The sequence below is a fragment of the Callorhinchus milii genome, unplaced genomic scaffold (genome assembly GCF_018977255.1).
Source record: "Callorhinchus milii isolate IMCB2004 unplaced genomic scaffold, IMCB_Cmil_1.0 Scaffold1, whole genome shotgun sequence".
NCBI lineage: Eukaryota > Metazoa > Chordata > Chondrichthyes > Chimaeriformes > Callorhinchidae > Callorhinchus > Callorhinchus milii.
In genome coordinates, this window is record NW_024704742.1 from 116,823,753 (window position 1) to 116,841,348 (window position 17,596).

Genomic DNA, 17,596 nt, shown 5'->3' on the forward strand with positions numbered 1-17,596 from the left:
CTTGGACATTCATCTATTCTGTTTTCATGACTAAATAATCCTCATTAACGCTCCAAGTGAGAAGTCTGCTAAACTCAAAAGTCTAAATATTCAAAAGTTCCTCAGTATTTTGACGATTTAAGACTGTGGCTAAACAAGTACAGTGAGGCCATTATAATGTGCTTTTTTAATTGTGCGAATTTGGTCATAATGCAGTTGCAGTATGGACCCCATTCACTGCGTAGGCAGCTAGTCTGTGCAATAATGTAGCTAAATAAGTTATTCTAACCATAGAAAATACAAGTGAAGCAATATTTGGAATATATACACTTCTTGGGTTCAACTCTTCTGAAAGGTACAAATGGACTGGAGACGTTCAGAGGTAATTATGGTAATTATTAAATCTGTGTCAATTAACACACTGAAAAAGCTGCATAAATATATGACCAAATACACCACACAATACAATGGCTCCTGTGTTTCCGAAGCCTTTTTAAAGGAGTGATGTAGGCATGGATAGATATTTTGGAGTTTTTGCCGAATTAACTTTTGGAATCATGGATTTAGGCAGACGACTTCACACGCAGAATCTCTGAAAATGCAAATTCGATAAAGTGGGAAAGGGCAGTGGTGGAGATCAAAGTTAAATGGCCTTTTCCTATTCTTTTTCATCTTGAATGCATATTTCTTCCAGACCCTGCAATACCAGCTTTTTCATCCTTTTTAGAGATTGCTTTCAAAGTATTATATGGAGGAAACGATGATGGAAACGTTTCCATCATCTTTCCTCCCAAATAATACTTTGAAAGCAAGCTCTAAAAAGGATGAAAAAGCTGGTATTTCAGAGACTGGAAGAAATTGTAAGTTTATGAACTTACCTCATAATCGGGTCCTCCAAAGTGACATTTTTTCTTAAGTTCTGACATTGCATTCTTGTATGCATCTTCTATCCTTCGTTTCTTTTCAATCTCCTGTGAGAGATCAAAATAAATCTAAGTTTCCAAGTAATTCTGTGTGGTTGCAATAGGCTGGTTCTTGTATTTTTGTACTAAGCACGTGATTAATAACTGCAGCCTCAGATCAAAGTCACAACGCTCATCACTAAGTTTTATTTTAGGAAATGGCTATTTAAAAAAAAATCTCCAATTCACTTGATGCTTTCAAAATAAGAGCAACTAGCAAAATGTCTGCTGAATTACATAATCAAACTGGACACTGAAGGGGTTGAAGAGAGTAATTTTCACATATGGAGGAGCATTTACAATTTAGATTTCCCCTCTTCGCACCTACCTCAACATCACAATCGTCTCACTTTCCTGAAAATTGTAGTAAAATAATTAAATTGTGATATTTGTGGTGTTATCAGATATTTTAATATGTTTTACTTTCAGTGAAAACATGGATTACCAATTTATTTTACAAACTACTCATTTCTGTACATCTGATAAATTTAATCCAACCTAAAACTGAAACATTCTGATTAAATATACATCCATAATGTCATTATGTACATATAGAAATTCAAAATTTAACAAAAACTTGTGCCAAGTGTGGATTCTATTCAGTTATTACCTTATCAATTCTTTTTTGCCAGCTATCTTCTCGTTTAACCATCAGCTCAATACAGTGTGAAAGTGTAGCCTGAATTCCAGCTGTAGTAGCCTTGAAAGTGATGGCCTCACCTTTAAAATCTATTCCATTGATTCCTTTGGGTATTGCATATGGAAACACTGCACAGAACAGAGTACAAGATCATTAGAAAAAAAATCAACATTAGGCAATGATGACTTATGCAATGCCACTTGAGCAATACTTAAAACAATAATTAAAGACTTCCCAGTATAAGTCTCAGTCACTTAAATATGTAAAGAAAGCACAGAAGGAAAACGTTTTAAGTTTGTCAGAAAAAACAACCAGCAAAATTTATAATAAAGGACCTTTCATTCTTGTTAAGTTTTTAACAGCAAACATTGTCCAGAATCAATCATGGTTTTCAAATGCCCATCAATAAGAAAACCTAAATTATTAGAATATCCTTTAATTTTTACACTTTTCTTCTGCAATAATGTTTTTTTATATGGAATTATCCATCATGTGGAATTTGTCTAATGATGACGCAGAATGCTAATGGTATCCAATTTAATGTAGTCTACATTAAAATTATTAGTTGGAGCACTGCCATGTGACACTACGCAATCTTCCACAAGGTACATTAACAATGTTTAGCACTGCACATCAATATGGGAAAGAGGAGTATGGAAACCAGCCTTATTGCAATAAGGGCACAAAAACTAAGGCCTCTTTTGTGCAATTTGTCACTACCATGAAGAATGGGCACTTACGTAGACCATAGAAGAAGCCAAAAAAATAAATTAAAGGAAAGTTTTATGTTGCAAGTTGGAGATCAGAATGAGAGACTGAAATTTTTTTTTTAAAAATCATTTAGTAATTTTTGCTCCCATCTGCTTTCAAGAGCAGTTAAGAAATTCCTCCTGCAGGATTCAAATTCCTCAAGAGATATGTAAAATTGCTGACAAACAAGAAAATAAGGGACTGGGCAAAATCCAGTCCAAAATCCTATTTAGTCTGACTTGTAAGGAAATTAATCTAAATGACCAACTGTTCAACACAAAGAATGAAACACAAATAAATCTTCAGCAATACTGATCTTAATGTAAGAGATACTTACATTTCTCTTTGTTGCCATTACTAGGTACAAAGTCTCCTTCAGTTCGCGTCGTTGGAAAAGCATCTTCATCATCTTCTACTACTAAAATAAAAATTTAAAACTTTCAGTGCACCAACTGAGAACTCCGTGAAATGAAAACAATTCTTATTCACTTTCTACTTCATCTTAAGCCCCACCATGCTATGAGACTGTAAAACTGCAGTACTGTGTGTATACACATTCCAACTACACTGCCCTCTATTTAACGGTCTTGGCAGATGCAGATGAATGATGCGGTTAATTCAGGGAGAGACGACAATTGTTGTTGCACTTGAATTTCTCTGAATACATGACTGGTACCGATATAGTTTCAAGGTACAGAAAAACAAATATACAAAACTATCTAATGAGGAATGCATCTTTTTGTTCCAGAATTTTAAATTAACCCTTTCTTATAAAGCTTGCAGTTACTCAGTGCAGAAATCAGAGCTGAAGAAATAGCAAATCTCAAATTATTCATGTACTTCACAGAATTCACGACAATGCAAACCCTCGTTCCCACCAACACCAAGATGAGAGAATAGGTTACTTTGTGAGGTTTATTGACCAATGTAAAGACAAACATGGCAGCTGGTCAGTAGGGTTGACTACAATAGAAGCACTATACAAATGATTTTTGAAGTTAGAAGAATCAGCATTACACTCAACAGATTTTGTTTAGGGTGATTCCACCAAAGCACCTTTATCTCTCTGGAGTTCATCTTTAGAAACCGCATCAGCACATGCATCAAAGTACTTCTGCAGGGTATCCACCTGTCTACATAGGATATCACGGAAGGTTTCCATTTCAGCAAGTTTTTCACGCAAACTGTGGCCTTTCTGAAATAAAAAAACAAACACAGGAGTCTAATTTCTAAAATAAAAATGTAATTTTTTTAAATATTATACTACAACTTGCAGTTACATAGTCCCCCTTCACGTAGGATAACTATGTGAGTGCTGAATGATGAGGTCAGGCACTGAGCAAGGCAGAAAGGAGAGGGGAGAGGACGTGACCAGAAGTAGATTTGAGTTTGGAACTTAAAGTCAGGTAGAGGGGAGAGACGGAGGGAGTTTCAGCAGATAGGGGTATAGAATCTGAAAGCTACGCCAGCAATGGTTGTATAGAGGGGAGTCGGAGGACACATAATAGGCCAGAGTTAACCAGATGGAGGCGATGAGGAGAAGAATGGGTTATGAGAGAGATCAGTTAGGGAAATGTGTGGGAATGAAGGGATTTGTATTTAAAGGATGAGAACCTTGAAGAAGTTGACAGGGATACAGGGATTCCTCCTGCAGGAGCCTGGCAAGGATGATAGAACTCAGAAAATATTTTTTTTCTAAGCCATAAATAATAAAACAGCTCCCATAAAAGAAGATCTATTGTGAAAACTACAGCACCAGACAGAATGGATTACTTTTTAGGACTAAATATTTCTAACATGGGAAGTGTAATTCTAATAATCCCACTGAAAGTACACTTGAAGAAACGACAATGTTCCCTTTATTTAAATGAAAATCTCATCAATAAGAATCACAGCATGATGTCCATATTTGTGAATTACAGGTTAGATTTCCTACGACACGGATAATATTTCATCTTTAACTGTAATTCAATCTCTGCAAAATACTATCAGTCATTTTCATATTTGTATCGAGGTACATTGTGAAATTAGGGAGACTTTCACAATACGTTTCCCAGGTAACTACAGCTCACTTGGCTATATTTAAGGAATTCCGTTCACACTCAGTTTGTGAACAGAGATGACAGCGTCCATATATAGATTATATTTTATATATATTATGTGTTCCACTCTCTCCCCTCCTGATGAAGTTAACATTTTTGCATTTCCCCCATTATACTGGTGGTACAGTGAAGTCTAAGTTAATACAATATTCCTTCTTATTTTGTTAATTTCCTTGTACAAACAGGAGCGTGAATTACTGTAAGCAGAATGTTCATGTCCCAGAAATGACTCAAAGCGTGTGGCCTCAGTGGAAGTCATTGTACTGCTGTGTACAAAACACCCAGTGGGCCCTCTCTTGGTGAGTTGAATGGACCAGTTTCAGAGCAAAAACAAGCCAAGTCTGTGAACCAAACAATTAGGAGAATCCAAATACTTGTGTAAACCAAAGTGTACATTCAGATTACCAATCCCCTTTCCTGAGCCTTGCAGCTTGTACACCTCTGTCCCAAACTCAGTGATTATTATTGTCTGACAAGATTTTCCTCCGTGATTTTTAAATTCTCTCATAGATCAGAAAGTCCACTTAAAAACATGGTGGTATGGTATGCTGTACAAAATCCTTCCCTCCAATCAAATGGATGGTCAGTACCTTAGGATGCATTCATTTTATAGCCTGTGTGACATTAATAAAAGATCAGTGAAACTTGATATGAATCTACTGGTTATGTGTTAACCTGTCCTAAAGGTTCTAGAATGTGAAATATTTGGAAATCTGCAGATCTGAAGAAACTCTCAACTTCCTCCCGAAGAACATTTTAGAAATTGCTTCCAAGACAGCTTTTTGCTCAATCCATATTGTGGGTATTTGACTTACAGGTGGCACTTAAGGCTTACTTTCTTTTGATCACTGATCTCCAAAGGATAAAGACAAAGAAAAAAAGCATAAAGAAAGCATCTTCAAATAATACACTTAAACCCCACAAATAAAAATGTTTAAGGCTCAAAGCACATCTACCATTAAATACCCATTGTATTTTATATACAAGTCACAAAGAATAAACCTGCTTAAGAAGCAGCTGAAGGTCTATGGTAATAATTCCAACAGTGCATTTTGCTTATGTGCAATTTTCAAGCTTTCCTACCTGTTGGTTGAGATCTTGGACTGGCCCAATGGAAGTCTGTGGTAAAAATGAATTACTGTATAGTTTTTCATCTAGATCCATGCAGATTTTTTCACAAGAAATTACTGTTTTTGGTGATTGTGTGGACTTCAAGACTGATTCTTTGTTGATTGCCATTTCCCAAAAGACCAAAATTCCACATATGAACTTTGTGTACAATTGTCTACACAGCAAAATGTGTCTGTGGAAAAGTGCATTGGAGGGAGGAAGATGCAACATTTGGAGGACAGTATATGCTGGGATCAAAAAAGCAGCTGCTGACAATGGGATTCACTGATAAACTATAGCGATATGAGGAAAGGTTAGGTAAATGAGATGCTCTAAAAGAGCCAGCACTGAATGGCCTTCTATGCTGTAAATGTCTATAGTGCTAAGAGCTCTTCAGTCATTAACAGGGAATCCTCCTGAAAACTGGCAGTACGCTACCACCAACTTGCGGGATCCCTACTCCAAAGAAGGTTCTTGTTGCAAACATCAGATTTTTCAAACTATTAATAATGTATCATTATGAAATAGGTTCTGCAAAATGCAAGTCAACTCGTCAGAAGAAACCACCAATGAGTTGATGGCTTAGTACATCATTTATTTACAGATATTTCACACCTATTTTAATATCCATAAAGTTACTTTATTTCCGAATTCAGCTCTTTTTAAGGCAGTAATTCATCCTACGACAATGTGGCTGAAAGTCCTCCAGTCTTTTGCTAAAGAGCTTATTCTTAGTGTACAAGTCTGAACTGTGAGCATCATTAGGTATTGGACCATTGAACTGTTACAGCTACAACTGAACCAGTCCTCACCAGACACCATGTTATTGACACATTCATCAGTAGTCATTGGACTACAATCAGCAGCTAGAAACTGGTTACCTTGCTTTTCCTCAACTCTGGGACAATAAACTAACTAAGCTAACTTCTGCTAATGGTACCACCACCGCTACACTGCAGCGATCAAGTAATTGAGCTATGAATATTCAGCCCTTAGAGTACAATACCCAAAAAAGAAGTCAGTATTTCAATGACAATCTTATGAGGGCAAATGAATCTTGGTTAGTATAATGTATGTGTAAAACTTTCTACACTGATATGGTACATTGCAGGATAAAATAATTTATAAATTAAATAATTTCTTCCTTCCCCAGTTGAGAAAATCTCTCTTCAATTCTTGCCGCCCGTCACCAACTAACACAATTCTCTGGTCAGCCAACTTGGTGACAGATCAGTCATCATACGCTAGAAAACATGGGATAATCAATTTACTATCAGCTGTTGTGATGAAACACCTGATGAAGGATATCAGCAGGTGGACTCCATGCTTACCATAGCAACAAGGTACTTTCTTCAATGAAGTGCATTGCACATCATCTAATTAGAATTTCTAACAAAAGCAAATAAGGGAATACTTCTTACCTTAAATGAAGAGGCGGATGTGGCAGAATAACCACTTGCTGCAGATGTAAGAGACAGCATTGAACCGTGACGTCGTAAACTGGATTCTGATCCATAGCCAGATTCTGCCTGAAAAACGGTGAAAAACAATCTTAGCAACAATGCCACATTGTATGTTCTGCTATAGAATGAAATTTCCAGTGCAAGTAGATGGCTGTTTAAAGTATCTTGATAATATTTGCCAATTTCTCACCAACTTTGCCATGCTTCTTTCATACAGTTCCTAGTATCTATTCAATGTATAAAGTTACTGAACAGTTTGATTCATACCTGATTATAAAACGAGCAAGTTTCCATAACTAAGATAATGCTAATGTTTTTAGTGTCACTAGACATACGCTTGTGCAAATCTTCTGCAACCCATGAAGTATTTTAAAGGGTTTTTATAAAGCTAAGAGTTTTGATTATATAACTACAGGGGAAGTATTTAGACTAATTTTATTCCTGATGGTCTTGACTCCTCTTCAAGATATTACGCATATTTGGAAATGAGAACATATATGCTATAATTTAAGTCAAAGTATACAGATTCCAGTCTATCTTTAGATACAATAATCAGAATACAAGCAAGCAATCAGGATAAGCAAGTATATAGAAGATTCTTCAAACGTTAATATGTACAAGGTGGAGAATAAACCAAGCATGCTTAGAAATTAATTTCAGGAACCAAACTATTTTAACTTGTTTTTTTCTTAAATATGTATATACTCACACGCAAACAACCAGCACGTCACTACCCACTCAACTATTATTCAGCTTACTGGTAAAAACTGATTTTCCTATTAACCCATAATAATAATAATAATCCTTGCATTTGAAATAGTGTCATATCACATCTTTAAAATCTTAAATTCAGAATTTACTGAGTTTCGTCCGGTTAAAATGAAATTTAGAAAAAATGTTCCACTAAATATTGAAGAGGTTCCCTGATACCTAGATTTATAAGATAAATGAAGTCAAGTTCCAATCATCATTGGAAGCACAATTTTAATGGATGAAATCTTCACCGATTCCAGATAAAATGGCAAATAATGGAGATTCATTCTCAGCAGTTCAGACAATAAGAAGTGGTGGTAATTCATTAATAGGTTAACATTAACAATTTTAAAAATGACATGATTCATGACCAGTAAATGCTTCCCATAAGATTAAATGCTAACATCTAAAACATAATTAGAAAAATCCTGCACTGCTCAGACCACAGTCACAATTGTAAAACGTTCAAGAAGCATTATTCTGATCAAGTTACAGAAGAGTGATAATCAGAAGTACCAGTAAATTCTACTGGAGAAACAGTTGTAAAATGCAGATAGCTACATCAACATAAGCAGGTTTTAAGCTTCAAGCTGCCTAAAGAACCAAGACAATATCTATCTGACAATTTACAAAAAAGGTCAATGGTTCAAATTCCAACTTCTGTAGACAATACAATTTAAAAAGGGTTTTGCAGTTTCTAATTTCATTAAAGCATATTTTATGAATATTAGAAGTTAGGTGACAATATAATGAATTCCACTACTCAAAATGGCTAAAACAAAGATTCGAACAACCCATCATAGCACAAGGATTAGACTGCATTAGAAAAGCATGCAGCATGCAAAGCCCACCCTTCCACTCCGAACACTGCAACAACTAAAGCAAAGCAGGTCAATGCCACATTTGCGCTTTTTGCCACAGATCATTGTTGTTCTCTGCAGTAAGCAAATAAACATAGGAATGATGGCAGATCCTTTAATCAGTCAAACAATAATCCCCAATGCTCTGAGAATATATTTGAACGTTGTGTAGTCTGAAGGAGGGAAGACAGCTAAAACAGGAACCCTGTGTCTTAACAAGAGCAAGGGCTTTCCGTGCTGTGCTGCCGTAAAAGGCAGCAATTTAACGACAATGCTGGTTACAGTGCCGAGCTCAAAAGTCAGGATGCATTTTCAGCAGCTGTAGATTCATGCAGAAACTATACCAGACTGATGACTCTCATTGACAAGTGTCTTGCATCAAATCTACTACAGCATCCACTAAACCTTCCCTTGGTTTTCAAATGAAACAGCTGAAGCTGCAGATGAGCTTTCTATGGCATGAGTCCCTTAATCGTTGGTAGTGCGAAAATGCTGATGCTGCCTTCTACTGTGCAGAAGACAGGGTTGCTCAAGATTGCTACAGATCATAGCTTTCTCTGCAACCAGCTCAAATATATTGAAAGAGACCTCATCACACACTTTTCATCTTGCATCACTCTTCAAAGTAGCTCAACACCCAATCAGGCAAAACTGCAGAATTTTAACTCAAAATTTCATCTCAAAATAAAATTCGATCTGAACAACTCCTGTGGAAAAAACCTACACCTGTTTACAAAGAGTAGATTTCAAAAAGAACACGCCCCTGTGGACCAGGGAATTTTCTGCAGAAAGGCCTCATGGATTATTCATGGCCTTACATTAGCAAAAAAACAGAAAACAGCAGATTTATTCCTCTACAATCAGCTGTTCTACAATACCAACTCTCAAAAGTTAGAATCAATTCCCTTCAAGCAATGAAAATGAAATGGGGTAGAAAGACTGCTAGTTTTTAAAATTTAGCCTGATATACTACACACCACTATTTCTATCAAATTGACATCCATGTCTTCAAATCCTTTCATAAGTTTTTCCACATTCTACTAATGCAATCCTCTCCAGTTCTATATCCAAGCTTGAATCTCTGCTATTTCACTATGGTCTATTGCCCACTCCCCACTTCCTTTATTCCATCAATGGTAGCAAAGCCTTCAGCAACGTGTCCTCTGAAACTTTCAACTGGTTTCCTTGCAATTTCAATCTTCAAATGTCTTCTAAAAACACATCTGTTAATGTCATTGTCCCACTTGAACTCATAACCTTAGATGAGTTTCCAACTAAGCTACTGTAACTAGCAACTGGCTGAAGCTACAGTAAATAGAAATACCATTTCCTTAAGATAGCTGATTTAAGATATTCAAAACTATCCATTAATACCCATCTTAACCTTTTGTTTAAGATATTAAGCAGGGTGTCGTCAGCCTGGCTCAGTCGGTAGCACCCTCTCCTCTTGATTCAGAAGGTTTTGGGTTCAAGCCTCACATTGGGACTTGGAACCCATATAATAATAATCCTTGCATTTGATATAGCGCCTTATCGGATCTTCAAGACATCTCAAAGCGCTTCACAGAATACACTGTAAAGTAAGTGACTGTATATTTTGTGGGTAAAATCTAATCTAAAACTCCAATGCAGTTAGGGCTATGCTGTAATGTCAGACGTGCCATCCTTCAGATCAGACATTAAACTGAGGTCCCGTCATCCTGTCCAAGAGAATGCCAAAGGTCCAATGTCTCTATTTGAAATGAGAAAGGAGTTTTCCCGGTATCCTGGCCAGCAATCCCCCAAATAAAATTGGTCACACACGCCATGGCTGTTAGTGAGACATTGCTGTGTGCAAATTGGCTGCTGCTGCTGCATTCAACAACAAAATATACAGTCACACCACTTTACAGTATACCCAGTGAAGCAATTTGAGACATCGATGTGATAAGGCATTATATCAAATGCAACTATTATTATATTACCAATTAGTTTTCATAGTAAAATCTTTCCGATACATCCACATTTTCAGTCAGCAAGTGGCACTATTACTTCAGAATTACTGAACCTATGCAGTTCAGAAATTTAATGAATTGTTGGTGCCAGAATTTCAGAATTGTGTGAACGTTTATTTTGTTTTTCCATTCCAGGAATTTTCTTCTTTCTTTTGAGTAAGGCATTTAACTCTTTTCCCCTTTTACCAGGGTACAATTCCACAGATACTGGTCATCTTCTAAGACTTTGCTCAAGTCCCCATTCTTTGATGCATAAACTTAAAGTCGAAAGTTGGTGACCTATGAGACCCCAAAAGTAACCCCAATCTGCTGTCAATCCATAGGAACAATAGTGAATTTGTGCCCAACATAAGTACTTTTCAAGACCTAACTCTTTCCCCTCCCATTCTCTTCAGATCCCACCCCCCAGCTTGGATATCCAACCAGCAATGGTTTTTTTTGGTCAGTCTGGTGTCTGACACATGCAGAAACCTATCACCATGATTAAGAGTTTCCAAACTGTTCCATGCATCCCACCTTTACGTGGCAATTCCCCGAGATATTTATTGGAATGGAATGCGTACTCTCTCCCTGGAGGGATGCAACCTGTTTACCTAATTGCGGAGAGTATTAGGCACAGGTTAGCAAGAGTCAAGGCTTTGGGGATCCCAGAGTGTGCATTGAAATATTGCTGGAGTCTAACCAGCTTGCCATTGAAGTACTGTCTGGTGAACTTTCCTGCTGCTTGTCAACTTGGACCACCCTATCTGTTGGGGCTTTGGCTTGCTTTCAGGGTTAGCAGTTGCTGAGTGGGAAGAGTCCCTGCCCCCAGAGACTAGTCTGACCTTCCAGGTCCTGCTGATGTGCCACCCTGGCTGGGCTGTCATCAGCAGTGCCCTGGCCTGTGTGGGTATCAACAATTCCATTGCACTTTTCAAAGTCACTAAAACTTTAAATAACAGTTATGAACAGTTGCTGGAATGGAATATGATTTGATATTGAATGCCAATATCCAAAATGCTAGAAATAGATGCTACCATAATTCAGTGATTTATATTAGCACATAAATAAATGTATATTTGGAGATTCTGGTTTGAGTTATTCCATTCACTAGGTGACCATGAAATCTTTTGATGTTTTGCCAAATAACGTGATAGAAATACACACACACCAAAAGGACAAAATTGTATCTAAAGTTGTCAAATATTAAATTATTAAGTCTCTTGGTATCTACAAAAACTGAATCTGGACTTTACCTCAGATTTAAGGAAGTTTAAAATAAACACTCCCATGTCACTTTGGGCAGAAAATCAGGATAGTATGACATTATTGATACTAGTTAGAATGAAGTTTTTTTTAAGCTGTAAGTCACCAATTGGAATGTCTGAACAAAATTGCAATACTACAGCAGCAGCTAGCTGAGAATTATAAAATGATCTTTAACATCCATCTAAACAGGCAGATGGAACCTCAGTTTAACATCTCATCCAATGGACAGCACCTTTAACAACAAAGCTTACAACCCATCACTGCACTGGAGTGGCGGCCTGGACAATATTAGTTCAAAGTCCTGACTTGAGGCTCAAGTCCACAACCTTCTGACTTCGAGGAAAGAGTGATTCCAACTGAGCCAGGATGACACAAAATTGCACAAAGATCACTCATATCACAAAGATATCCTAGCAATTTACCCAACCATTAAGTCCAGCAATCATGGCAGAATCCAGGCATTAGCAGTCTCAATTATTTCAGAATTGGATGCATTTAATAAGATCATGATGGTGGCAGGGAAAGGTTGGGCAGAATGGCCTGTTTCGGTGTTGTTGATTCTATGCAATACTGCATAATAGATACCTTCTGCAAGTGTGGACACAAATAGTACATGAACGCTACTCTAATATGTGAAATTCCAATACAGGTTTTGAACTAATGACAGAATTTGGTGTAAAAAAATCCTAAACTTCTACAGTAAATCACAAAGCTGCAAAATATTTTTAATAGTTTGACCTCACCTCGACTTTTGTTCATGTTTCTTTCACTTATAACTGAAGGATTAAGTTATACAAAAACAAAAGGCAAATATTACTCATATCTAATTTCTTCCATGTGTTGTACTTGATGAAACTCTTCCAAAAACTTAGCAGTCTCAATTACACTTAGTAATTTTAATTACACTAAAATTGATTGGACCTGTGAGCTAAATATGTTAATTTGAGCAGCATTGTAGTGTCTTAATCTAATAAATATTTACTAAATCATAGGCAATGCTTTAGACAGATGCTACAAGTGACCTATTTCACCCACGTCATAAGGAGCTGATGTGCTTCAAAGGATAATCCTGTTTGACGCATCCCATTGTAATCGCCGCTCAGTTTTTTTCTGAAACTCTTCAGCTAAACAGTGTGCGTCTTTCTGAGGAGTGTGTACATAGCATGTTAAGTGAACAGAAACCACACATATTTAGAACTTTAAGCGATTTGGTTGAGAGTCCAGCACGGTGATGAATTTCTGTGTGGGTAGATGACTAAAAAAAACAGAAACCATATTATACCAGAAGTGCAATAGGGCATTAAATTCAAAATTTCCATCTGCTACAAAAAATTATTACTTTCTTTTAAGTACACAACTTTTTTGAAAGAAATGTTTGCGATTGCAAATTTAACTTTGACCAATTTAGAAGCTTCATAGGTCTGATTTGAAACTTGGCTACATATCGACAACCTATTTCACACCAACATGACCATCAGAGGGCACTGTCTAATCACGTTCTGCATATACAAAACAAGAGATTGACACAGTCAAAGGTTACTAATGGTCAATGTCTGGAAATAAACCCTGCAGGTTTCATTAACTGGCTCCATGTTGTCTGGCATCAGCCTTCATAAAACTGATGTTAATCACATTAATGTCGCAATTCTCACAATAGGCATTATATAAAACAGTAAGGTACTGTAAAAAAAATTCAAATAAATTGAACACTTCACATATAATATTGGTAAACTACACTACTGTCACTCAAAAGGACAAGGAACAACATCAGGTTATCATATTTATCATCTAAACAGAATAACAGCATCAGTTTTGCCAAGAAGCTTGAATGCATCTAGCATTTGGAGGAGGGAGAGAAAAGGCCACCATCTTCCTCTCCAAGTGTAATCAAATTTCAGAAATATTTCATTGTCTATACTATTTTCCTATACAAATGTAATGTTGTTGTTGTTTTTGTTCCTCTCACCACAAGAAGCAAATGAATCGGAAGTCTAACTATGTGCCTGCCCTGAAGTGCCAAAGTAAAGTATGGTCACCGCCACAAGCCCTCATGCTCAGCTGCACAGAGATGCTAAATGGAGACCAAAAACCAGTCTCATAGGGAGGTGCAAAAAAACATCATCTTGCTACTCCCACATCTAATGGCAGCCGTCTGGATTGATTCTCAAGAAATAGACAGTGCAGAGATCAAGGGTACAGAGGGTGGCAGATGGGGGGGGACGGGGGGGGGACGGGACGGGACTCTTGCAAGCAAGCAAATAATCATCATGTTTAAAAATGAAGCAACACAAGACTATTTGTTAAGTCAGGGTATTAAGAGATATTGGGCAAGCGTGGGTATTTGGACTTGAGGTACAGATCAGCCATGATCTTATAGAATGGCAGTCTGGAGGGGCTGAATGGCCTACTCCCATTTCTATCTCCAAGTATCTTGTTTGACTGTGCTAACAGCAGCAACCTGGATTGATTATCCAGGTATAGGCGGTGCAGAGATTGAGAAAAGAGAGGGCGGGGGTGGGGGAGAAACTCTTCAAGCAAGCAAATAATGTCTCAAGTTTAAAAGTTATGCAATATAAGATGAGTAGTTTCTTAATTTCAGAAGGCATTGCAAAATTTACTGCTGCAGCTGAGGCAAGTGACAAAATAGCAAGATGTGGGTTTGATATTCAACATTGCTTATACAAGTTCCGGTCACAGGTTAGCCACTGGGTAGAATGTTTGAAAAAACTACAGTAATTATCAACCCTTCACATTTAAATCAAATGTCATAAACAGCATCCCAGCGGGGACTGGCAAAATAATCGCACCCTTGCGCCCAATTTGTCATTTTCTCTCCAGTTGTCCCCCACATCAGGTAAACTTCAGAGCTTAGGGTGGGGCAGTAGGTGACTCGCAAGCCTTGCTCAATGCCAATTTTCCGGAAGAAGTATATGTAGTAACAATGTGCGGCCATTTATTTAGTCATTTCATTTGTTTAAAGAAATTTTCCTTTCCTTAATTTGCATACTGTGACAACATAAACTAGATCCTGGTACGAGGTCGAGTAACATTTGATGCTTGTGACCAGCAAACATTTAGCCTGGGTTATGAAGAAAAAAATTACGGAATCTTTCTGTATAATACATTCAATGAAAACTGCAGAAAAGCATGTAATTAAGTGCTGTGGGAAACTACCCTGCATGAGAGTATTCAAAATATTTGGCGCAGATTAGCATGAGCCAACTTATTTTCTTATATATATATATATATACACACACATTATAATATATATGTGCATTTTTTTGTAATCTAGCATTCAAAGATGCGATTTCTTTCCCAAGTCTTGACAATCATCGACATCTTAGGAACCACTTCATAAAATAATACAGTAAACTCCTGATAACTCGTCACTCCAAGGATAAGAACTCAGTGACAAGTTATCTGGAGTAACAAGTTATGCGAAGGTCCTCCCAGGCCACAAGGGGGCCTGTGGCTGCTGTGGATGCTTGGTGGAGGTTGGGTGGACATGCTCAGATGCATCGCTAATGGAGGGCCGCCGTGGCATCCCACTCTATCCTGCCAGAGGCCTCTGTTCTATTGGAGGACTACACCATGGCCTCACTCCCTACTCAGTCACAGGATAGGATAGGAGGTGGCGCAGGAGGCCAAGGCGCAGTCCTCCAATAGACCAGAGCGCTTGGAGCATGCATCCCTTCCGATCGCACACACCAGTCCCACTCTCTGCCAAGCACCCACACTGGTCACAGTATAGGGTGGGAGATCTCTGCAATGCAAAGCACCATCTTATAGGACAAGTTATCTGATCGATTTTACATTGAAAGCACTTACAAAAAAATTCTAGAATAAGTGGAGTGACAAGTAAAGCAGAGTCCCTTATTAAATTAGACATGCCTCTGTTTATCTGTAGTAAGTAGGAACCCAGTTGTTAGTTGATAGGCAGATCGCTTTTCCGAGGGTAATAATTCCTTCAAAAAAAAATAATAAACTGGTCACTCAATCCATGACTGTTTGTGGGACACTGCTGTGCGCAATTGGCTGCCACATTTCGCCCATAAAATATACAGTCAATTCACTTTACAGTATATCCTGTGAAGCGCTTTGAGACGTCTCGAAGACGTGATAAGGCGCTATATCAAATGGAAGTATTATTATTATTAAGATTTTGCATGGGAAGCAGCTAGGATATTGACAGCATGGCAACTTAAGTGGTAGTGACTAGTTAGGCCAGGGTCGAGTTATCAAATATTTACTGTAAATAAAAGCAGACACCCAATTTCCATCCTTAGTCTGACTCAACTGTAAAGACTAGGATAAGTAAACTTTTACACATGGAGTTGATACATTTGCTGGCTCAAGAAATCCAGTCAAAATACAGCCCAGAAAAGCTTTTATCTTGATTTTTTAAACCCAAATTTTCTGAATCCAGAGGATTGGGATGTCCTCCCGACGTAAAAGGCACTTTAGAAATAGAATTTGTTGTTGGTGCTGCAAGTAGACATCACCTCTTGTTCTGGTTGAATGCCAATCTAGATTACATTTACCAAAAGAGGCAAGGTTAATTGGCCATTATTAACAAAAGAAACCTACACAATACAAAGCAACCTTTAATTGCTGGACACTGGAGTATTGATACGAGGTCATCAGTGCAGCTCCACAGTTGGAAATGGCTTCAAAGGAAAGGGCAGTTAGAACACAGGAAAATTACATCAATTTTTTTGTCTTCTCCCTGATCTACAATTCTAAATCCTAAACTACTTATTGCACTACAATTATATCTCTGGGATTAGCAAATACAAAGATTTTTTTAAAAAGTTTTATATTTATTCCATTCTGAATACTTGTACATGTGCCAGTGCGTTCCACACAAACCATACAAATTGTTGTGTGCCAGTGCATTCCACACAAACCATACGGATGGGCGGTTAAGTAGGATCAAGCTACCCTCCATACACAGGTCTACATTACAAAGCAGAAAGGTCAATGTCAGGAATGGAGGAGGATCTTCATTCCTACACACAGTATTTGATGACTAACACACTTTAAAACGATTAGATTCAGTCTGCAATGCAGATTAAGTCTTGTTAGAGCAAGTACATTAAATGCTGCTTATGATAATACTAAGTTGCACATTAAGCACAAGTTGCCTGCAATTTCATTTACCACCCCACTTCAAATCCCATAGAGCCAGAGTTTGGACTGTTGGTGGACTACACCATGATTTCAGTTTTCAATTGTTGAGAAAATGTGATTCTTTGTAAAACAAAAACAATTAAATGGCTGTAGGTCAACAATTAGTCGATGCTGTGGTTCATGTGAAAATAAAATTGCCCTTCACAGCATCAACCAACCATTTCAATATTTATTATTGTTACAGCTGGATGTTAAATGAAATCTTTTGACTAATATCAACTCAGTCTGCACCTACATTCATAACCAGCTTCATTTCCCTCAACAGACAAAAAAAATCACATTCAGCTCAGATTTAGGAGGGCAAATCACTCAGTTCATGTGCCTCGACCAGTGGTGGCCAACCAGTGGCCCATGGGGCCAGCAAGAAGTGGCCCCAAACATTTGCTCGAGTTTAGTTAAGTCCGTATTCGATCGGGAGTGTATTTTAATTTTTTTCTTGATTGAATATTTTTCGGCATTCAGAGCCTTGGGATGTATTTTGTTGGGTGACCATAAAAGTTGGCCCTAGAGCATTTAATGTTAACAGATATTTTGCAAATGTGCTT

General features: G+C 37.5%; 1 protein-coding gene across 5 annotated transcripts in view; it reads right to left on the bottom strand.

Moving 5' to 3' along the window:
- Nucleotides 1-17,596, bottom strand: part of cert1 (ceramide transporter 1) — a 56,044-nt gene that overhangs the window by 18,014 nt on the left and 20,434 nt on the right. For 3 of the 5 annotated variants that reach the window (XM_007905362.2, XM_042334745.1, XM_007905359.2), the window contains exons 4-8: nucleotides 6,965-7,072; nucleotides 3,388-3,526; nucleotides 2,669-2,749; nucleotides 1,552-1,709; nucleotides 858-950 (exon numbers count right to left, since the gene is read on the bottom strand). In XM_007905362.2, the coding sequence (XP_007903553.1) occupies nucleotides 858-950; nucleotides 1,552-1,709; nucleotides 2,669-2,749; nucleotides 3,388-3,526; nucleotides 6,965-7,072 (579 nt within the window). The remainder of the gene's footprint in view (nucleotides 1-857; nucleotides 951-1,551; nucleotides 1,710-2,668; nucleotides 2,750-3,387; nucleotides 3,527-6,964; nucleotides 7,073-17,596) is intronic. The other 2 variants (XM_042334746.1, XM_007905360.2) reach the window with 1 other exon arrangement.